At 41.9% G+C, this 24,519-nt stretch overlaps 1 protein-coding gene across 2 annotated transcripts in view; it reads left to right on the forward strand.

Annotated features, from left to right (window-relative positions):
* nav1b (neuron navigator 1b) overlaps positions 1-24,519 on the forward strand; it is a 79,077-nt gene that overhangs the window by 15,607 nt on the left and 38,951 nt on the right. Inside the window, exons 2-3 of one of the 2 annotated variants that reach the window (XM_084542439.1) lie at positions 13,171-13,975; positions 14,098-14,186. In XM_084542439.1, the coding sequence (XP_084398565.1) occupies positions 13,197-13,975; positions 14,098-14,186 (868 nt within the window). In that variant the 5' untranslated portion in view covers positions 13,171-13,196. Of the gene's footprint in view, positions 1-13,170; positions 13,976-14,097; positions 14,187-20,207; positions 21,194-24,519 lie in introns of those variants that run through there. The other variant, XM_084542440.1, reaches the window with a different exon arrangement.

The following is a 24,519-nucleotide window of genomic DNA, read 5'->3' on the forward strand; positions in this document are numbered from 1 at the left end:
GTGTGTGTGTTGCTTCATTGCTCCCGGCACTCACTAAATTTGGTCGTGTTCCACCACATGTCCTTGGCCTGCACATATTCTAGCTTTTAAGTAAATCGTGTGAGTCATTTTGCAAGGTTTGTCCTCACCACACACGGGTGTGGGGGTGGGTGGTGGTGGGTGGGGGGTTGTCTCAGTCACAGTTTGTAATCTGTACCTCAAAGATTATGAGGGTAGAATGTGTAAACCCCATGCCGTCACCACATCGTTGCTCTTGTCATTCTTTTTTTCTTTTTCCTGAGCTGACACCTCTGAGTTGACTTCCTTTGGTCCAGATTCCAGCTAAAGAGTCGTACTGAGGGAGCCTGTGCCCCGTAGGCGGCCAGCTACGAACATGCAGTGACAATTCAAATTAGTCCAGTTCACTGGTTCTGGCTGTGACTCAGGACAGTGAGCGCCAGGCGGAAAAGATGCATACGCAACCCGCCAAGCTAGGCAGTGACGGATAATGAGAGCTGGACACAAGGAGGAGGAGGAGAGTGTGAGGCAGTTTTATGAGTATTTCACCAGGTATATGGCTCAATTTTAGCTCAGCACTTTTGTTCAGAGGGACTAGAACTGGAGTGGTGCCAGATCCATTTGCAAGTCGGAGAGAGCGCCTGCCGGCTAAGTAGTCTGGTCCACAGGCAGCAACTGCAGCAGAGGATCTGTCGAGAGTGTTGTTATGCAAGCAGGAGGAGAGCAGTCCCACTTTGATCCAGACTCTGGACGGAGGCAGAGATGCTTCGAAGCTGGAGGCGGCTGCTTAGTGTCCCATCAGGGGATTTGCTTATGGGACAGTAGACTAGGGATGGACTGATGGACACCCAGATGATGCACTCAATGTCCTAATGTTTCGAGCTTCCATCCAGGCACTAAGTTTTGTCAGCATCATTTAAGGTAAGTTTATATCCTACTAAATATGGATGTAAACGGAAAAGTAGTGTTTCTTTTAAGTAACTGAATTTGAAATCATTTTATTGATCTTAACTTTCCGTTTCCATGACCTTGATGCTCAAAACATCTCGGTTAAATGACTCGACTACAACAAGTGCACTCTGCTGTAGTGTTTGTATCCTGTGTGGAGTGAGTTTGCAGTCTTTAAAAAGAGATATTTCAATCATTTCTGTGGCCCCAAGCAGAGAAAGAGACCTTAGGGGAAACAGGAAACAGTCAGGCTGCTGAACTAATTCCTGCAAAGACTTTGCGGTCCCAGGCAGGACAATTAACATCCTGGGGAGTCACATGCTCAGTAATTGTCTGGGATGTACTGCTGACTCATACCCATTCATGCCACAGTATCTGCACAGTTTACACTGAGATCCATCTATTGCCATTTGATGCATTCCAGTCCTGGGAGCATTAAATTCTTTTCAAATCGGAGGATTCACTAATATCTCTGTTGAAATGTTTGTTTTAGGAAGTTATTTTGGACTTGCATGCTACTTAAATAGACTGTGTAAATGTTTTCTTTAATCTGTGTTTTGGAACACACAAAATAATACTTAAAAAACCCAAGCGTTTTCAAGCTTCTTGAAGCATTTCAGCACCTTTCAGTTTTTCGTTTTGGTCAGCTCACAACTATGTGGTTCATTTTCTTGTGTCTTGGGATATAGAGTCTTTCCATTAGGCTGCCGTTTACACTGGAAAATCTCTCTAAAAAAAAATAAAATAAATAATGCACGCTGCCTAGCAACAATCAGCTAACGAGGTTAGCGGCTAGCTGGTAAACACATGGAAGCATTTGGCAGCTTGAGATCTAGATAAATACTGACCTCAGAGGCTGGAGATCAGAGCAGAGAAATGTGACTATTGCATTTGATTACTTTTTTTAATTCTGACTTAATTGAATTTTTTTTTTTTAATTTGCCATTATTTTGCCAGAAACAACTGTCAAATAAGGAGCCCAAAACACTGGCTTGAACAAAGGATAACACATTTCTCATTAAAAAACAAAACAAAACAAAGATTTATTATATTTAAACAGAATGCAGTAAAATGCAGTTGAAGATCTGTAAAACTAAAACTTAAATCAGAAATTGTAACTATGCAGTTCTCTATGTGAGATCTGTAATTTGGCATAGTGCAGCTACATTCTACCGTCCTCATGCTAACGTGTTGATAATGCCAATGTGCTAATGTTTGCATTAACAATCTTGGTTTTGTGTACGCTAACATTTGCTAATCGACACTAAACACAAAGTAGCTGAGCCTGACGTGGAATGTTATTAGTTTAGCAGACATCTGATCTTTAAATCAGAATGTTAAAAGTTCAGGAGATGACCAAACTCGGTAGGGTACATCCTGCTGAAACCATGACTGTCTGAGCTAATAAGTAAAGAGTAACCTGACAAAATGATTCACTGTCAATTGAATTTTGATACTTTGCTACAGAAATATCATGGTCCGCGCCAAAAGGTATTGAAGTTCCATGTTCATGCGTTAATGCACACAATACAGACCATGAGGTAATTCAACACTACACTGGGAGTCTATGCATGGCCCTGGGAATACCACTAATGCTAGGTGATGTCATTGCCAATAAGAATGATGTATCACAACATACTGCACTTTTGAACTTAACTAATTTCAATGTCAGTGCGGATTATAGTATAACAACACAGAAATAGTGTCCTGTGGTAGGACAGCATCTATTATTTGGTTAAAAAAAACCTGCATAGGGCATAATTGTGTCTCTTCTGTGTGACTCATGTCCAAGACACTTTCAGACTCGTTGCATTCGCAGATGTAGCTTTTCATCATTCTTTCAAAGAAGTAAACTGAAGGCAGTGTGGTCACGGCTGCACGGTAAATCCGTAGCTGATTTTAAATTACACGTGCATCCAAATAATTAGGATAATCACATACGCATGCACAGCTATTTCATTTACTGGAGACCGTCATGTTTAAAACGGCGATTTTTGTTCCCGTCTAAATGCCACGTCTCGGTGCATCCTCCATCCAACTGTGCGAGTGTGTTTGTGTGTGTGTGTGCATGTGGTTGGTCTGGTTTGGAAAGTCTTGTCCGCAGACACGCTCCAGTGGCAGACATGTTCCACCTTGGCTAACCCGAAATGACACGTGTGCCGGCCTCGGAAAACCTGATACATATTTTATATGTTCCATATAAAGCTGTTATATAATAGTGGGTGTTCAGAATAAATCTTTGTGGGAGAACGGGCACAAGGTGTGATGTGATTTGCAGGTGACTCCTTGCATATTGTGCTGGTTCCGGCTTTGTCTTGTTTTGATGTGGAGCTTGCAAAGGCTGCCGGAGGCAAAGATGTCATACATGAACAGCTCTTGGTGAAAATGTCAGAGGCTGACCTTATGCCGTGGTTTGGTTCTGCTACGCTTGTGTGTTAGTCAGAAATAAAGTGACATATCTTTAACATACAAATGTGACTTGCTTTGCAAAGTAAAAGTCACAAGTGGCAGCAGCTTCTTTGATAAATATATCATGATTAGTCATTGTTTTTGCCCAAAGCATAGTCAGACAAACATTATATAAGTCTTTTGTCTTGGATCTAGAGTAGTCCTTCAGTAAAGTCTTCAGGTTACAATTTACATCACATCTTGAACATCTTGTCAGCTGTTGAGTGACATGTTGCACCCACTGCACCTCCCACCTCCCCAGAGAACTGACATTTCGGTGCAGATTGCCCCCTCCCCCCAGGGGACAGAAGCTGAGCTGAACCAGACACTGACGAAAGAACTCAAGAGACTGTTGGTGGAAAAACACGGTGCAGATGAACAAGCATATATTGGCTTATATTCAAATCTTTCAGAAACTATGAATCATTTACTGATCTGTTGAATTGGTGATGATACACACCTCGCTCGCTGTCTGTGCAGTAGTTCAACATCTGGCAGCTGCAGTGGAGATCTTATGCTGCCGGGTGTGTGGCTGAAACAGCTGACTGCGTTTTAAGTTAAACAGTATCAGCACTTACCAGGAAATGAACACAAAGTCTGAAAGCCAGATGTGTTCAGTATACTTTCAATGATAGAAAATAGCACAACTGGTTTATCTCGCTGTGCGTTGTATGAAACATTCAGTTGCCTGTGAAACAGTCCAGTTTGCTGATCTAACATGATTCAACTAGAAGATTCTAAAGTGCTTCCTACAGATGCACTAAATCGACATTAAAGAACTACTGGGAACAATAGACGACTGGGATGTTGCCACAATTGTTGGACCAAGAAAGTTGAACTTGAACACACCAGAAATGTGACAGCCAATGGACAACTGGCGCATATGTCCTGCATCTGGGTGAATGGAAATAACTTCATACCAGTAGAAGAAGACCAGACTATTAGTTGGAAGGGTAGGAAGAGCTGCAGACCGTTGCAGAGCTGCTGATCAGCTGGTCTACAGTCTACATCTATTCTAGGTGATTGTGGAAACGTCTATATGAGTGTTGAGAAACTAATGAATCATCGTGCATTGATTCACTAAAATGAACAACCGATCAGAGTAATCTTTCTGACTGATGCACTCCACTGCTGAAAAGGCCTCCAGCAGGGGTCTGACTAGTGGTAACGGAGCAGGATTCGAAAACTAGTCGTCTTCTGTAAGTGCAAGAACAAATTAAACAGGATTGTAACAATGGCAAGTAAAACTGTGGGAAGACCCCAAAAGTCTCTCACCCACATTTATACTGAAAGGACGGGGAGGAAAGCTAAGAGAATCCTGGCAGATAGCTCCCATCCCCTTTTTAGTCATTTTGAACTTTTTGAGTCTAGGAGGCGCTATAGAGCCCCTCTGGCCAAGGGTGGTTTTAAAAAGTCTTTTATCCCCAACGCCGTTGGCATTCTTAACTCAAATAGGTGACCAGTCCACGTATAGTGACTTGAACTGTTGTTTCATCTGTTGTTACATATGTCATCTTTTGTATTTTAGTACGGTCGGTCTTCTGTATTGGTGAGCCGAAGACAGTTGTCCACCTCAGTGGACAATAAAGTTTTATTCTATTCTATTCTTGACCCACAAATGCTCACAGGCAGCCCAGCCCTGCCAAACGGATGAACATCGACATGCATATGCTGATTTTCACTCCATCCGTCAAAGCTGACAGAGTGCTAGTGTAAGAGATACAAATGTATGACGGCCTACTTTCGTGCGTGTTCACAGCGCTACAATACTGCCACGCCCTGGCATACCAGGATATTTTTATTTTTTTTAGGTTTGTGTCTGCAAAATGGGGCGGGGGGAGAAAAGCCACGTGCTTACTGTCATCCACTGCAGCGTTGGCTCTTGTGACAAGCTGACAGTAGTGACAGCTCTCAGGAATGAGGCGAGCAGATGCTCACTATGTCATATAAACTGTGATTTTGACTATGGCAGCTGAAGGGAGGACTTTTATTCTTATAGATTTTAAATAAACAAAACATTTTCAATATGTTCAGTAAGATGCACATAAAGAGCAGAAACCTGAAGATTTTTACCTGCTGCAGTCTTTTCTTGTGAGCACCTTGGGTGAAAGTGAAATAGCATGTTTTTATTTGGTCATGCATGAACAGAATCCCTTGTGACTGTTTTGTGACGTTGCTGTCGTTTGGAGTGTGCGATTAAAGCGCGTTCTTTGCTCTTACCTGCTCTGATAACCCAGTTCACAAGAGTGATGATCCACCACACAGACATCTGCCCACACTTTGACTCATCACAGCACTGCAGTGTGCTGTGCAAATGCCTTCCTGTTTCTGCACAGGCTTCAGTTCAACTGTGCCAGTTGCATAACGGCAGCATAACTGCAGCGGCAGGTTGTTTTAGTGTGCATAGGGGAATTTATAGTACAGCATCCTGCACTGCTCGGGATAGTTCTCTGGTCCTTCAGGGCCAGTGCCTGTTTTTGGTTCCAGTTAAATTAAATAATTTAAGTCGGAGCAGATAAAAAAACAAAGTGAAACATCCTCACTGACCCTGTTTCAGCTGTAAGGATGCAGACACTACAGTCCATATCTTTAGGGTGTGAGTTCATGAAAAAGAAAATTGGCACACTGGACTGTTGCAATATCTTCACTACTGTACATTAACTTGAATGAACTAGACTGTAAAACACTTGTTTATGGATTGAATGTTAGTGCTAACCAATGTGTAGTGATGATGCTTTCTGTATGAGCATTTAATGTGTAGTTCAGTGTGGTCACCTGCCACAGCTGGCCCATTGCACTTAAGTCCATCTCTGGTTATGTGGTGTAAAAAGATGTCAAAATGAAAGCAGCCAGGATCCAAATCTAGAGGAGTAGAAGTCGTTTCTAAAATGATAAAGACTGGTTTTTGATGGTATTTTTCTCAAACTTTCAAAAAGTCTTCCTCACCATTAGACATTTCTGTTAATATCCAGCATAAGACATTATGGTAATAAAGGAATAATATCAACCATCTTATTGTTTGTGATCCGAGACTGTAAATGTGTAAATTAGATATTTTATAAGAACAAACAAACAAATCAAAAAAATCGATTTAAACAAAGCTCCTGCAAAAACCACAAAATAAAATAATTTTTGCAATTATTTCACGGTAATCATTTTAATTCAGAGGACAACTGTATATTCCACTGAGACTCATCTTGGCTTTTACATAATCAGTCCCCTCCCCCACAAATGTTAATGTTTTAGTGTATTGATTTTTTTTTTTTTTTTTTATGATGTTGATGGAGGTGGTCTTTGTTTGAGGAGAGGAGGCCCAGCTCTTTGATTAAACACTGCGAGAACCCACACATTCAAGCTACGAGATGTTAAATGTGTAAGGCCAGTTGTTTAACATCACTGTGGATACCTTCACTGAAGAGGCATCACTTCCGCTGCATGAGCTGATAAATCTAAAGAAAGCTTTGACACCGGGGAGAAAAAAAATAACACCTGCTGTGATGTCTGTTAATGTGTTGTGACTCAAAGTACACGGCGCTTAAATGCTTTACTACATAGAGCTGAGTACACCAGCAGTGTTACATCTGATCTGGTGTGAACTTTACCCCCTTGAAACGGTTCTCATTTTGGCTTATTAATAATTAGCAGTTTTCTCACTTTGCAAACAGGATACAGCTGCCCGGAGCTGAATTATTATTTAGGGTGTTGATGATATCATGGCATTACTGACCATAGTTAATTACTTAGAGGGACTTAGAATGGATAAATCCCTGTAATGGACCGACAGATTAACGCACTCGCTTAAATGCCCACTCTAATCTCATATGCTGTAAAAAGTACAGTAGGCTTTGATGGGAAAAACAAAAAAAAATCAATTGGTCAGTGGAAGATTAACATAAAACCATTAAATACTAATTGGCATTCAGCAAACATCACAAGAAAAATTGCATCAAGTAAGATAGGTAGGTGATGACGGCAGGAGAAGAAGATGGGATTTCCTTAAACAAGGCCTTCATGAGAGACTATAAATAAGTGCTGCTGCAGAGTGCTGTAATTTTGTTAGGATTTGTGATGGATTGAGGAGGGAAAGCTTGAGTATTGACGTTGGAGAGACGATGTGATTAGGAAAAGTACTTCATTTTATGCTGGACACACTGCAACAAAACATTACTGTGCTAACCTCATCATCTATAATTCTGTACTTGAAATCACTGTGATTAGGGACTCTTAGTGTGACTATTTGTTGTTTTTTTGTCGGTGCCAAAGGCAGATCAGTAAAGACAAGTCAATAAAAGAGGTTACTCAAAAAGTTATATTTTTGCATTGCGAGCGGAATTTTACCATCATATGCCTCGCGCTACAAGCCTGGAAGCCAGTCTGAGCTTCAACATTTGACCACGACATTCTTGTGGGGGAATGTTGGTCTGAAGTCGCTCTGTTTGGAGTCAATTATCCCCTGTCAAAGATCTGTCTGGTTGATCAAATCTTTTGGGCAGGCTTCATGTGGTGACGGACAGAGAATAACGGCAACATAGTCATGCACGTCATCTGAGCGCCGTACAGTTTAATTTGTTTACAACAAAATGCCTTCGATTGGTTGAAGAACTGTCCAGTTGCAGGCAGAGGCACTGTATTCTTCTCTGCATCTGTTGAAACATGCTCCAGAATTGGTCTACAGCCTTGCTTTGACTGTGATGCTTTGATTTAACCTCAGTTGGCACAGAACGACTATACTATATGTGGATGTTTAGTAGCTATAACATTTGTTGACCATCTTAATAAGTATAATAATATATAAATTGTAATCAGAATTAAACTTAAAGTGTAGGTGGGGAAGCCGTTCCTTTTGCATGTATTTGGCATGGAGTCGCAAGTACAACAACCAGAAGGGAAGATTGATGCGTTGACCAAATTTAATGGCAACCCATCGAATAGTTGTAGTTTTTAATCTGAACTAAAAATGTTAGTGACGTGATCTGCAAAATCCGAGGATCACCAAAGTCATTAGGATTAATCTTCAGGATGAATGTCGGTCCAAAGTTTCATGTCATTTAATCAGATTGTGGCTGAGATATTTCAGACCAGACCACAACAATCGGACAAATTGCAAACAAATGTGCTGATCATTATTTTCATGTTTCAGCGGGCGAACAAGATTGATCTAATACTATTGTAATCTTCGTTATAATTAACTGCACCCGCTAAAATTGCCAAGATTCTATTTAAGCGAATTGACTAAACAAACACACGTCTGAACCAAACAATATGATGGTTTAGCTTTCCAATGATTTGTCATCCCAAGTAGCTGAAAAGTGGTAGCACCTGAGGGAGAACTGCAAAACAAAAGTTCGGCTTTTAGCTGTCATAAACAACGGCGCCACATGTCTGGACTCAAGTCAACTAATGTTAACAGTGGGCCTTCAGCCAAATGTAAGAAGAGACATTCTTTACTTCTATGTTCATTTGTTCACTTGGAGGTGTGTGTGTGTGTGTGTGTGTGTCTGTGTGTGTGTCTGTGTGTGTGTCTGTGTGTGTGTGTCTGTGTGTGTGTGTCTGTGTGTCTCGCTGATCAGTGTGAGCTGACCTCAGTCCATGTTTCTCCCAGCAGAGTTTCTCCCTGACAAAGCTAGGGCACGAGAGGAAATGGTGAAAAGGAATCTGGGACTCGGTGCTATATATAAAAATTGGATCAGGCCCCTTGTAAAAACTAGATAAAACGAGAGTCCTGAGAAAATTTAATTATGCAGATAATGTAATGATGTACTCGCTCAACTCTGTTATCTGTTGGCGCTGGGTTACAATGAAGAGAAACTCGAGAGTCTGAGACTCTGCTGGGCCAAAATGAAGTTTTGAAAATGAAGTAAAACAGTTACCAGTTTAATAAGTTGACATAACACAAAATGACAATGAGCCCAGAATAAAACGGTTATTAAAAATGGCATCATAAGCCCTTGAGTACTTGGTTGAATGCTGATTATTTCCAGATTTAGTCATGTATATTTCATCTGTTTTCCAAAATGGATTGATAGTATTAAGGAAATTGATTCTTCTGAAGTCTTATGAGTACATTATCAAACCTTCTGGCACAGCTGCACGGGGTTTGTGAGCAGTCTGGAGTCTCCACCAGTGGAAAGTGATCCCGTGCCGACATGATGTCGGTCTGTATGAGTATCTTTAGTCTAGTCCTCAGGCTGATTATAGGTTTGGTGGAGTGGGGCAGCTTTAGCTCCTCGTAGCACTGACTGGATGCTTTGATGGGGGCACGTTGAAAGACTGACATCTTGAAGAGGAGCTGAAAGTCTCGTTCAGACTGTGACAATCATAAGCCCCAGGGGGAAAACAACCCATGATGTCACCAGAAAAAGATCGAAATATGAGCCACTAATAAGTCTGGTCATAATAGGCGTAATGTTTGCGAGAGGGTGACCTCAGGGAAGAAAGGAAAATCTGGAGAGTGTGGATCCGTAGGAGGCATGAAGACATGTAGTTTCCCCTCTAGTTTCTTGACGGGCTTGTTATCGTCCATCATCCATTTGCCCCCACTCTCTGTAAAGCAGCACGTGGGTCTAAATTGTATTACTGTAAGCTGCATCATACTGCTAAGTGTAGCTCGTCTCTGCGGAGAGCAAGTTAGCCTGCACCGCAACATACTGTTGTCTCCTTACTGTCTCAGTGAGGGAAAATTACTTGTGTTGGATGTTCATCTATTCAGGTAAGATGAAAAACAGCAACTCAACAACAACTCATTTAGCGATGTCAGAAACGGGCAGAATTGATTTTATTTGAGGTCATAAATATAAGAAGCACTAGGCAACCATGTTTCATTTCAAACTGCTATTATTTTACTGAATTAAGTTGTCTAAGTAAAACGTTAGTAACGAAATGAGCATGTAATCGTTTGACTGCACGACTGTGATTATTTTGCACAATATTGTGTTTGCTTGTGCATCTATGCGTCTGCACATCTGGGTGTGTTTGTGTGAGTCTACATGAAGCTGTGTTTCTTGTTCACATCAGATTTTATTCAAGGCTTCATTTAACTTTATAAGTAAAACATATGTAGGAGACGTATTTGTTATGGAGGATAACGCAAATATACAAAATGCAATTAAATTTCAGTTCTATCAGTTTTATCTTTTGAATACTGTGAGCATCTTGCAGAGCTATAAACAAAGTCTTGTTGCACTGTACAACCTCTATTCTGCAGTCACTATAAAGGATATTCTATTCTATTCTATTCTACAATCATTTCCTGAGAAGAGGTACACAATATTTTATTCCATCTTTATGGGATAATCTGCCAGTTATTTTATTGACTAGTTTTTATGCTTACAAATTTCAGAAAACTTTGAAAAATACTCTTCATAATTACCCAGAGACTAATTTCACCCTAAAGACAGGATTGGCAATAAAATATATAAGTGAAGACGGTAAAGAGTTTTAATTATTTCACTAATTATATCCACCCCAATGTTGGATTTAGACATGGTCCACAAGTGGGAGTGTTAAAGAAACATTACCAGGTCTGTCACAGTAGTTTGAGCTCTATTATTCAGGCATGAAACAGAATTACAGTACACATATAACCATGCATCTTAATGCAGCAGAGCTCAAAAGGAATTGAATTAAAAAAAATAATAATAAATGAGCCAAGGATACACAGACAAAGTGTAGGGTGTGCAGGTAAATATAATTCAGGAGAAAAGTAGTATTTATAAGTAAGTCCACATCATTAGTAGTTTCAGTTCATGGTGACCCCACCACCTCCACTGTCAACTACTTGTGTAAACATCAGTTTTTTAAAACTGTTACATGCCTGAGATAACAGGATTAGCTGATGGAGGTGAATGGGGTTGTTGGACAGTTGAAGCCCCCACATTTAGCACTATGGAGGAGAGGTGCTGCCTGCAGGCCTTGGTAGGGACAGCCGGTGTTGGCATGGCCTGAAAGGAGCCATTCTCCTGCTGTACGTGCCAAGTGGTGTCAGTCTGCCGCTGGCTTTCCCAGCACGCTTCACACTGGAGGTTGTGGGTAAAGGACCAGGAATATATTAGGCAAAGCTGTTGAAACATATGGCACCTTTTGAGATGCACATGCTACTTTGATTGATTTAGTGTTTGATTGTTTCTTTAATCTGCCTTTGAACATAGCAGCTTTGGTCTTTTTTAATTGTTATTTACAGGGATTATTTTTTTCTTATCGCCTGAGATCAGCTGTTTTACTACTCAACTTAAAAGTGCAACTGGGGGTCACATAAACAACATCAGGTTTGCTCTTCTGATCTCAGAGCTTCTCCAGGCTGAGGAATTTCAGCTGATGACTAGTCTGATTTTCCTTACCTTTAGTCTCCTTTTGAAGCTGTAATTGATACGTAATGGTATAATGGACCTTCCCCTCAAACCATCTTCTCCTCTTTCTTCTTTCCCACTCAGTCAAGCTCGCATTCACTCAGTCAGTCATGTGGTCAGAAAATTCTCTCTCTCTCTCTCTCTCTCTCTCTCTCTCTCTCTCTGTGAGGCAGACATCCTGGAATGTGCAGCTATTTATACAGTATTCGGTGCAATACATGAATGGTTGTTAGCGTCCCTACAGCAAACGTCAAAGACAGAAGCCAGCAGACAGTCTAAGGTGCGTTACATAAAGCCTGCATACAATCTTCATCTGATCAACACACATATTTGACTCACAGAAAACCTTTTTTTTTTTTTTTAATCAACCTCTTATTAGTACACCTCTTAATTTCTAAATGTGAAAAGAGAAGAATGCTACCACTCATGTACGTATGGTAAAAATTAAGATACTGCCAGAAAATTATTAGCTCAACTGTTCTTAAATAGCAGCCCTGGTATAAACTATATTTTTAGCAGTGGCGGGCCTTGCATTTTCCACCTAGGCCTTCAGTGTCCTCCAACCTCCATTCGAAACACGTCTTTACGATCATTATGACGCCACTGCTATAGAAACCATGAACATCATACGGATACAATAAAAAAGGACGTTGCATCGTAGACGGGTATCTCATATAGCGGGATGAATGGCGTTACTAAAACAACTCCACAACTCACTAAGAACAATTCAAAAAGTCTCCTCTCACTCACTGCAGCCACCGCTGCGCTACAGCTGCACACCAGTGCTACATACGTGAAATCCAGCAGAAGCAGCAATGTCGACCCATTAAAATGGCAAGAATGTACATAAAAGATCTAAATATAATTAATTTTACACACCAGAACTTGAGAAACCATTTTCTCCTCATAGTGCTCATAGTTGCTGCCCTGAAAGTGGTAGACACTCCCTTTCCCCGGCTGGGTCAGGCTAGCTAGCTCTGAGGTTGGGTGGCTTTTCCTCGCAAATCCAGCTTTTCCGTCAGAGTCCAAAATGGCTTTCTAAAAAGCTCTGCGACCAAATCGATAGCCTCCTTCCGCCATCGTGGGTTCAAAAAATACCTATCAAAACATAAATGGGGACCATTTGCTTGTGCAGCTCGTAACAGATGAACCGCTAGCTTAGGGGTGGTTAATTTGTTCATGATGGTTATCTTTTGGACACTTTCTTTCCTTTGCCATGTAGGAGACACCAGCCCAATGGATTTTTGTGTTCCTAATGCTTCTTCTCCTCCTCCTGTTATTGAAGCTGCTTTGTTTGCTGAACAAGCTTTTAAGTTCTTGAAAGTTTCTGTGAAGCTTCTTGCTGTTATACTTTATATTTGGACCATGACCATGAACATCATAAAAATGTGAACTGCTGCACCATATTTGATGTTTCTGCTTTCTTTTCCAGATCTCATCCAGTGACTGTCAACAACCATGAGTGGTGGAGTGAATATCAAAGTCATATCTCAGAGCCAGAGTGACGCAGGTGTCAACTCGAGTCTGCCTTCACCTCGAAGCACGATGCCTCTCTCAAGGATGGATCCTAAACAGCAATACAGCAGCCTCCCCAATCCCACAATACAGTATCAGCACGCCGCCAAACGACGGCCTTCATATTCGTCATTGTCAGCTACACCGGCCCCTGCAGAGCTGCTGAGAGGTGCAGCTTTGAAGAACCACTTGCTGCAGCAGAAGACTAGCATGTATACTCACAAAAGCCCGGCAGCTACAGAGAGAACTGATGGCACATGTTCAGCATACAGCAGCCCTCAGATACCAAAGAGGGAAGTCCCACGGTCTAAAGACACGTCAGACCTCCGTAGCAGCACGCTGACCCAGAGGGCTTTGAGAGACCTCCAGTTAAGAAGAAACACTAACAAGAATTGGACTTTTGGGAAGTATCGTCTAAAAAATGTGGACAATGCACAAGAGGGCGACTCTTTGCGTCGGCTTAATCTTCAGGCAGGCCAGGGACGAGGACGCCTCCTTTATACTAAAGGCGCAAATGGAAATGAGATTCCAGGCGTGGCACCACCTGGAGTGGAGAACTTCCAGAAAGAGGTGAGGAACATCTCCAACCAGGATCTGGGATCTTCTGATGGAGAGGTGCTCGGTAACAAATCAAAGTCCTCCTGTCAGACGTTCAACCTGCCGCGCAGAGGGAGCGAGCCGGGAAGAGTCAACATGGCTGCTGTTGCTCCCTTCAGGTTCAGGTGAGGGCAGTGTTTCACCTTTTAAGATTGAAAGATAAGAGACGTAGCCTTATGGCATCTCATGCTCTCTCTGGTAAATTGTCTTTGTAATTGTCGTTACGTTTGTGTCTTTTCCTGTGTAGGTTTCAGGTCCATGAAGACACAGACGCCACGGTGGATGATCTGAGTGACTGCTCCTCTGACTCTATGGAGCTTTGTTGTGATGATCTAGGTGAGTATTTTTTCTTCTCTCTCTTTGTATATAACTCCAAAAGGTCACAGACTTTTAGATATGCTGTGATCTTTGCATTTGTCTTGCCGCATCTTGAAAATTGTTCTTCCTCAGGTTATTCAAATGAATCAAGATGAGAAGTAACTGGTTGTAGCAGGTTTTTTATTTTATTTGTTTTTTCTATTTTTATTGTGGTTCCTTTGCAGACGTTTGTATGACATTTTATTTCAATTAAAAGCTTGGTCATAAAGGAAGGTAATATCCTAACGCAGGGACTTGAAGTTCAAGTGTAGGCACTCCATAAAATTTAATCACTCTTTGACTTACAATTGATTTATTTCTTATTTTAAAAATCTCTTCTCCATCTGTAGTATCACTAGAAGTTACTTAAACCTTGGGAAAAACAAACTCTTTCACACAGTTCAACAGAGGTCAGGCAGCCAGTTGTGTGAAACACTGTTTTTCCATTTGTATTATATTGCATCCTGTAACACCCAAGCTTTAATATGTCTGACTGTTGACACTGGACTCTGTTCAGCGTGGCAGTTGTTCTCACCGAGTCTTTCGCCAACTCGCAACGAAAGCCTCATACTGTGTGCCACCTGTTATGTGCATCAGGATTTCCTGAAGTACTTCACTTCTTTCTTTATGTGCATGTGGGAAAAACAGATTCTTGGCAGAGAGCGCTTTTCTCAAATCACACAGCGTCGTTAACTCTGCACTGTCTCTAAATGTTTTTTGAGTCTCAAATGTGCCATGATAATCGAACTTCCTTCATTTATGCCGGTGCCACTCCCCACCTCACAGGTCTTGTTGCTCAGAGACTGTAGTACAAACATTACTTGTGTGTGCTGTAGAACAGACTGTATTTAAGCTTTATCAATATTTCATTATTCTCAAAAACTTAATGAGTACCATGAAGTTAAGAAAGTGCACAAACACAGCTGACTTCAACATGTTTCTCGTTAGACTGGTACGTATTCAGATGTTTCATCGTTGTTGGCCTCTGTTGGAGAAGTTTTCAGACCTCAGACCGTATGACTGCAATAAACCTGTTCATCTTTTGAGCTAGTCACACATGCACCCAACAAAAGATTAAAGGTACGTGCAACATGGCCCAACATGAAAGATTTACCAGCAACGAGGGATGAAGGATGACTGTGATGTTGTCTTACGTTGCCTAGTGTCTGGACCATATAACCATCTACAGCTAGTGGCCAGTTGGCACTATGTTTTGAGGAAATAACTCTAAGTACAGATACAGATACAGAAAGCTTTATTAATCCCCAAAGGGCAATTCAGTTTCTACCAGCAGGTGGCAGTAGTCTGTGTTTATCAATCGAAAGGGGAAACCAAAGGAGAACAATTAGCTGGGAGACTAGCAAGCTACAACTAGCTTCAAACCATCAAACGGAGCTGGCATCTTATAAATCATGGTGATCGGTTGGTCTTCGGTTTATTCATTCTCGATGATCATGTTGATGTGAAAATATTCAGTATAGTTCTATTTGAATGTTCAGTGTCTTCTGTGCGCCCTTTGAACTTCTTTGTTTAGTTTATTTTTGTCACTTCCGTTTCCCTTCTCATTTTCTTCTAAACTGATCAGCCAACCAGAGTGATCTCACTCACCATTGCACTCTGCTGCCAATTCATCAAGCTCAGTCTGCTGACAAATCCGTACAAAAACTAGGTTCTCACATGTTCACCCATAGCGTGACACTGACAAACACCCAGCCGTCAGCTTGGTGTGACGTGGCCTAATAGAATAAACAATAAACTGATCAGCCACAACATTAAAACCACTGACAGAAGAAGTGAATATCATTGACCATCTTGTGACAATTCAATGTTACTTGGACATGTACCATCCACCTAGACCAGACCAGGCACCCCCACCTCATGGCAATGACACTCCTTGGTGACAGCAGCCATCCCCGGCAGGATGCAGCCTGACACAGACACACACACAAAAACAGTTTAGGAACAACTCAAAAAACATGAACAACAGCACAAGGTGTTGACCTGGCCTCCAAATTCACTAGATCCCAAACTGATCAAGTATCTGTGGGATGCACTAGAACAAGCCTGATCCACAGAGGCCCCTCCCCTCAACTCATAGGACCCAAAGGCCCCCACTAACATTCTCTTGCCAGACACCACAGGACACCCTCAGAAGGTCCATGTCCATTCTCTGATGAGTCACAACTGTTTTGGAGGCACAAGGGAGACCCATATGATATTAGGAAAGTAGTCATAATGTTATGCCTGATAACTGTATATGGCCATGCAACGATGAAAACGATTTGAATTTGCTGTAATTAGAAACAAAGACATTTTAACAGTGAATCTAGTGCGGTTAAATGCTACCTACTAGCAATTAACTTTTGGCAGCTTAAATGTTTAAATGTATTACCCAGTGAGTTGATTAATTCATCTTTTTGGCTGCTCACACCTCCCATTATTGCACTGGGCTATTGTGAAACTGTCTAACTGGCTTCTTAATTATCTTAATGACTTTGAGTGGTCAGAGTCTCCAGGCAGTCTCCTGTGGGACAGAAGGGACCAACAACTGAGTGGTCCTCTGCAGAGGGTGGACAGATGCTGGAATGAGAGACTGAGTGGTTTGATGGCAGGATCAGCTTTCACCTCCTGTCTGGGAGTTCCTCTCGTGCACACTGGACAGACCTGAGGGGACGCTTAAAATTTTTTTTTTGACTGTGGAGCGGAAAGATGTATCTTGGTAAGCTGTCTGGCTTCAAACACAAGTTAGGTGGAAGATGAAATATAGGGTTGTTTTAATGGTTGTTCCATTCAGTGGAAACAAGTCAGGATTTCTGGTGAGAAGTCTTATTTTTAAAATCAGTCAACTTGCAGAACAGGGTGTCTCGATGCTCTAGGTTCAATACAAGATGGTGAATTAATCACTATGATAAATAACCTAGACAAGAGTCTTCTACATTTGGCCATGGTTCCCTGCAGCTTGAGATCATCATGAGTAAACTATTTCTCAGCACATGAGGGGATTTTGTTTTTGGTGGGAAAAAAAAAAACTCTCATAAGTCTTCATCCCTTAGGCTGCTCACATTCCAGCCAGCACAATGATTCCATTAGATCTTTATTTAGATGTTTTGGTTTCGCATTAATTACCGCATGACTCCTGCGCCATTCACAAACAATCTTTCCGCGTGCCTGTAACACACTGTGGGTCAACCTACAGCCCTGTCCAAAAGTACAGATGCCTTCAAAAATACTGTCATGAATAGTTTTTTTATGAATGAACTCTGCACAAAGTTCATTAAGACTGTACCAATTCTCCTTGGTGCAATTGGAAGGTACAGTCTCGAGCATTTTGAGCATCCTGGGTAATTTGTCAGACTTCTTCCCCAAATATAGGCTCTGCCAGTTGTCTCTATTTATTCAAGTAATCCTAGACTGACTCCATAATGTTGAGATTAGGACTCAGTGGAGGCTATATTACAACCTATTGTAGGACTCCTTGTTATTCTTGTCACTGAAGATGGCTTTTTATGTTTCTGGCAGTATGTTAGGTGTTTTTGCTATGCTGCAGAATGATTTTCAGACCCTTTCTTAATAGTTCTGAGTGATAAATAAGTGTCTAAAGCTTTTGCACATGTTCCTGTGTACACGTTTACACTCCGATATTTGTCATTTCCCTCCTTGGATCGCATGTGGAGGTCTTCCTGATGTTCTTGAGGTCACTGCATCGTTGCAGCTGAGCAGCCCAAAAATTATTACATGTACTGACCTGGGAAATGCAGTACAGACAACTGTGTAACTGTTCTACCATGTGTGCACACACACAGCAACAATCATTCAGATGGCCAGCTGGAGAAAATGAATCAGACCCACATGTAAAAGAAACCAAATGAAAGATTCAGCTCCACCCTCCCCTCTCCTGAGAGTTGGTGGTGACCGAACGTTTCTGCGTTTACTGACTGAAGGCTACAGTTTCAGTTTGTCTGTTCTCGGAGTAAAAGTCTCATTATTAACTTGTGTTGAAACTTGGTGTTGACGTTTGATCAGACTTGGCTGCAGTGGTGTTTGGGGCTAAATCTGCATAACCTTATGCTTAGGTTAATATGTAACACGTGTGCTCACTGCTGACATTTGCTAATTAGGACTATGTTTGTATATTTGGTCATGAATCAAAGTAACAGACAAATAGAAATGTTGATGTGGTGATGGCACTAAATGGCACTAAAAGTTAGAATTGATCCTGAGTAGAATTTGAATGTTTGGACAAATTTTCCAGTACTTGTCACGGAGGTATCTTAATGCAATACAATTCATGGTCTGGAGTCTATGATAATCTGAAATTTCATTGAATACTTGGTGCTATATTTCCGTGTGGAGCCGGTTGACAGACCTACTTTAATTTTTTGTTCAATTTGCCCCTGTCTCATTTAAGCTTTATGTATAGAAAGCATGCAGAAAATGTTACCCTGTGATCCATTAAGACATTTCTACTCTCTTAAACAAATCAGCTATTCGCTGCATCATGCGAATAAGCAATCTGGAGTCGGCAGGGGACTCGTGATGAGGATTAACAAGACGTAACGTTGTTTCCCGCAACTGATTGCACGATCAAGCAGCTTTTCTGGTCCATGAACCACCCCAGGTGCCCTGAAAGCTAAATAAAAAAGGCAGTGGAGTGTTTTGTAAATCCATTGTGAGAGTTAGCATGGTGCTCTCTGGACATTTTAGCTAACTGGTCAGTCATGTCCAGTGGATTTGCACCGTCTAGCACGGTCTTATTCGGTCATGTTGGTGTGTGAAACAGGACAGCCTACTTCAAAAGCATTGCATTTAGTACGATTAAAGAAATTGCATAGACGACCACATGATGATGAGTTTATGGAAATGGTAATGTTTCTTTGGCATCTGTGTTTGTGCAGAGCAGTGAGGTCTGGTGCAGATCACATGCAGGCGATGAGAGAGGGCGGTTTCCATGGAGCAGCCCTGCATGCGAGCACTGCAGAGCCTCCTGAATCCTCCTCTGAGACGTCTGTATAGAATATCTTAAAAAGATGATTACACCCGTATGTCGGCAAATAAACTCTGCATAAAACAATGTGACTGGATTCTCAGTTGAACAGAATCACGGGTGTCTTTGTGTGAGTAAATGCATCTTGAACTGACTTGAGCACATTTCCAAAAAATGTGGCTTTGGGTGTGTTACGCTGGCACGTCTTGTCCCTCACTCAGCCTGTTAGAGTGAAGTCACCCATTTGACCAATAAACTGGATTTTAAGCCAAGTTTTGAAATGGTTTTCAAGCAGTCGACAAAACTATGCTTTCATTTTTCATGTTTTTTTCTGTTTTCATTACCATTAACACGTGATTCTTCAATATCATCGTTCGTATAGGGTCTCTAGAACACAGTTGTCTATTTATGGCACGGCACTACGTTACAGATTTATTTATTTATTTGTTTTTGTTTTTTTAGAGTATTATTTATCCAGATCTGGAATAGATATGATAAGGAAGCTCAGACAGGATCAAGAGATAATCTGGATGCTCCAGTTGTTGCACTGTGTGGGGTTGTGACATTGATCATAATTCATCCTATAGGATGTAATTACATATCTAAATGTGTAAACCTTCACACATTGATATCCCTTCCACTGACACAATTCAAGCATCACTTGAGAGTATTGAACAGTGAACACCAGAGGTGAAAGAGGGGGAGGGGAAGAACAAAGGACTCGGAGGAGATGGTGGGAAAACGTGGTGCGATAGAGGAGAATTGTTCCTGGTTTTAAAAGCCATGGACGATCCTTTCTCATCGGTCTCTTGTATTTCACATATTCTGCTGAGACATAGCAAAGCATCTTTAAATGAAGGAAAAAGGAAGGAAGGGAGGAGGAGGAGGATGGGAGGGAAGGCGGAGGCGAGGGAGAGGCAGCAGAAAGCAGAAAGCAGGGGGAGGAGGGAGGAGGGAGCGCTGTTGCGTCTGCCGCCGCTGTCATTCTGCTGCTGCGCGGTTCAGCGGCAGGAGGGTGTGCTGAAGGGAGGAGTGTGGAAAAAACGGAGGAAAGGAGGACGGAAGGGAAGGAGAGAAAGGGAGCGCCTGGGCAGCACTGCAACAGCTGCAGCTGCAGCAGCCTGTCAGGGAAGAAAGGAGGAGAGAGAAGGCTGCAGGATTACCTTAAAGGAAGCATATTTGTATGATTTTGCACAAGGACAAGGTTTTGAGCAAGGAAGCCTGTTTTCTCCCTCCTGATGCTTTTTGATATGGTCTCACGCAGGAGGCATGCTTGGAAATAGTGTGAAAGGAAGAGAAGGAGATTTCAAGATGGAAAGGACGGATAGCACAAAGGCATACGGCCAAGCAGATGGCAAAGGAGTTGGTATGGCAGCTAAGAGGGCCAAATCTGGAGTACCCCAGAGCACACAGCGGGGTGAACTAAAGGTTTACCGGGCAGGTAGTTCTGAGGGCAGGCTACCAGTGTCCTCCAGTCTCCGAAAACAGAGGTCTATGACAAACCTGGCTGTACTCACTGATGCTGAGAAGAAGTTGCATCTTTATGAGCCAAAGTGGTGTGATGACATGGCCAAGCCCGGAGCAGGGCAGACCAAGGCGGGCAAGCCAAAGACGGCAGGGGGTGGCAGCAGTGCTGGAGGGGGTGCACCCCTCTCTCGAAACCTATCCAAATCTGAACACTCGCTGTTCCAGGGCAAACCCAAGCCGTTCAGCCCTCTAGCTGCTCCCTCTGCCCTCAGCAAGCAGAGCCGCATACCTCGTGGTCCTTACGCTGAGGTGAAGCCTTTGAGCAAGGCACCTGAGGATGGAAAGTCAGATGACGAGATCCTTTCCAGCAAGGCAAAGGCCAACGCAAAGAAAACTGGAGCCGGGGCTGGAGGGGAGTCCGGTTCCAAAGGCCAGGGAGAGGAAGGGGGTGACAAACCCTTCCTGAAGGTGGACCCAGAGCTGGTGGTGACGGTGCTGGGCGACCTGGAGCAGCTGCTGTTCAGTCAGATTTTAGGTGAGTACAGCAGAGTAGTCTTGATGCCTGTAGCACCTCTGAGCCCCTACAGTATTTTGGGTGTTGTGCTGTAAGTCAAAAGCCGTGCTTGTACAAATTGGCAGGCAGCAGCACGCCCCCTTTGATACAGCCACCACATGGCCCTACTTGCAGATCCCTGGAATGGATTTTACATGGCTCACCGACTTAGAAAAAAAACATGAAGACGACCTCATGCTTGAAAAGCATGCTGCCCTATTATTTTACTGACTGTTGCCCTGTTATCAATTTTACATAGCACTGAATGGTTAGCTTAGCACCACAGCACTCTATTGTTCATATTCCTCCAGCATGTTACTCAAGTGTCTGAGGCTTGGCGGCTTCCATGATGTGAAATGTGCTTGCTTGCTCTCATAACATGCCCGTCTGGTTGCATGAAGCCTGAGGGTTGTGAATTATTACGAGCAGACCTGATCTCCTCTTGAAACCAGTCGTTGGCTTCAACATGTGTGGATGCACTCAGAGGTCCATCCGTTTGTCCACGTAGGCTACCAAAAACCAGAAATGAGAATGACAGTGGACCACATTGAGCTCATTTTAGGAACGGACACATTTAGCCTCCTTCCAGCTCCGTTCATCTGCAGAGCACTGACAGATGGTTTACACCCTGTCTACTACTACGGTGCAAATTGCAAAGGAAATGGGGGTCAAGGTCAGGTTTAGTGCTTGGAGTGGCTTGATAATTAATGACGGTACTGTGTGATGTGATGTGATGTGATGATACTGATGTTTGATTGTAATTTTTTTTTTATCCATGCATCCAGTACTGTATCTTTCCAATTATCACATGTATTCACATTGGAAGATGAAAGTATTGACATTGAGAGTGTTTTAGGTGTAGCATGACCAAAAACACTGATGCATCAGGCCATAAATACAGTCTTCCTCTCAGTCTTTTCTGGATAAATTACATCTAACATTGTTTTATCTTTCAAACTGCACATTTATTGGCCATTTAAGAAAAAACAACTTAAATTGCTCCTTACTCATTTTAATACATAAATAATCACAAAATGGTTACTTTTTAAATTACATTGGTTTGGTTCCTGATGGGCCATTGATGGACCACCTCCTAAATTTAAAGAACTGGAATATCAGAGTACACATTTCTCACAGCATCCATTCGTTGCTCTAAAAGCCCGTCACATACCAACATGCATTACATGTTGAACTCACTCAGCCTCGTCAGGAGAGCATGTTTCATGTTGCATCTTAATGAGCACATCTGTGGAGATTTGATCTCACGCTTCATTAGCTTGTATGGATGTCTATCACTCATGTTTGTCATACCTACTGTATAGACAAGTAAGAAATGTAAGCAATGCAGGGTACATTAGATGGCACCTGGCATCCCATTTGTGTGATTGAGTGTGGTACCACAACCAAAATTGTTATGAGCTGTGTAGGGTTTCACACCCCACCCATGTCTGCATTATTAACCTAATTGCATCAAATTTCTGCATCACGGCGCCAAGAGCTGATGTCTATGATGTCTCCAAATCAATTGAAAGCCATTATTTTTCAAAAAAAAAAGGGGGGTTTATCCTCTTAATGATTTATTTATCTTCATTTAAGTTGATAATCCCGTGTGTGCTTTTGACACAAGTCGAGTGCTTTGTGTTTGTTAAAGCAAAAAGAGCCCTCCCCCTAAAATGGTAACGTGGTGATGGAGACATAATTAACAGCGGCAGCATTAATTATTGATTTTCTTTATTGATTGCAAGCAATAAAGAGCGATGTATTTTAATTATAACAGCACTTGTTTGTGCATTTCAGACTGAAACATTTTCCATATCGTTGCTGTAATTTCGCAGTGGCCATGCTAGTTACTGTAAATAGATGTCTTTATCTATAGGCTGTAGTACATTCAAGGCCTGGTTAGTGCTTAATGCAGTGCTCTGCTTCGACAGCATACCTCATTATGAGCTCCCTGAAAGGAAACTTCTATTTCTTAAAATAGAGGGTCTCTTTGTTTACCAGTAGGGCATCAAAAGTGGTCAACTTAGTTAATAGGCCCATTTATTAAACTGTCCATTTAAGCCTATGCACTAGATAACAGTGGGACAGTACAAATCATCACAAGAGGATTGGTATGCACAAGGAAATCAAAATCTAGATTAGAAAATGATTTTCATGCTTATTTTGTGAATTTTAAGTATAGATATCAACAACTTTTGTATAACCCAGTTCTTCTTTTTCACACAGAGGAGTTTGCGTTGTGTGCTGTGTAATAATTTAAAAAAACTCCTTGAAACTATGTTAAAGAGTGAAGCATGATCTATGAAAAGCAGATTCTGCTTCAGTGTAATAAATGGGTTCGTACTCGTGAACGAAGCGTAAGAGCGCGGTCTACTACAGAAGTCTTTTCTATAACAGTGAGGGGATGAGCAACCCTCATTTCATCCTAATTGCTCCGTCATGCCGGATCTCCACAAGTGGCCTGCAGCGATCAGAAAGACCACTGTGTCTGCAGGAAGCAACGGTCACAGTTGTTATTATTTCAAGCCACAGAAGCACGCAAGGGTCAGATGTCAACTCTTCTATAAGATAAATATGATTCCCATGTTATGTGTTTCACTGTGGCATTTGAACGGCCACCTTCAGCTGGAGGAGGTGTCGTCTTGGTGTCTCTTAAATGTAAAAATTAGTCATGTCAACGTGTTTTAATTGTTTTTTTTTCCTGGCACAAAGTTTTAGAATGTGTCTTTCTCAACAAGTCACCCAAGTTTTCTGATCACAACTTCTTTTTTTTTTTTTTGATATATCAGCTCAAAGGGAAGCAATTGGTCTCTTGCCCAAGAAACAAGTTGACAAGTATTGGTTTTGGAAATCCGGAATAATATTTATTCAGCCTTAAACCTCTTTCTCCTCCATCATCCCTCACTGTTTTTATATCTTTCACATTATCATGTGCTCACTGCATCACATGCTTCTGTAAGGAAACAGCCCACTCGAGGGCTGTCAGTCTTCTTGATTGTTTGTGGAAATGCCTCAGGACCTTTTTGATTTATCCGTATTTGTACAGTTAATTACTGAGGTCCAATAACCCATTTTAGAACAAATGCCTCAGTCCGCCTCTGCACTGTGTGAATGTAGAGCACTTCCTGGGGTGTTGCATCATTCATAGGACTTTACCGATTCGGATCTGCTTCGGTATTCTGTTCGAGTTTTCCTTCTCCAGCGTAGGCATCACTGCAATGCAGGGTGCCAGAAGACTGTCGGTCACTGTACAAGAGCACGGTGCATATTATATACAGTGTACTCAAAATAGATTCACATGTGTGTGT

The sequence above is a fragment of the Chelon labrosus genome, assembly GCF_963514085.1.
Source record: "Chelon labrosus genome assembly, chromosome: 4".
Lineage (NCBI taxonomy): Eukaryota > Metazoa > Chordata > Actinopteri > Mugiliformes > Mugilidae > Chelon > Chelon labrosus.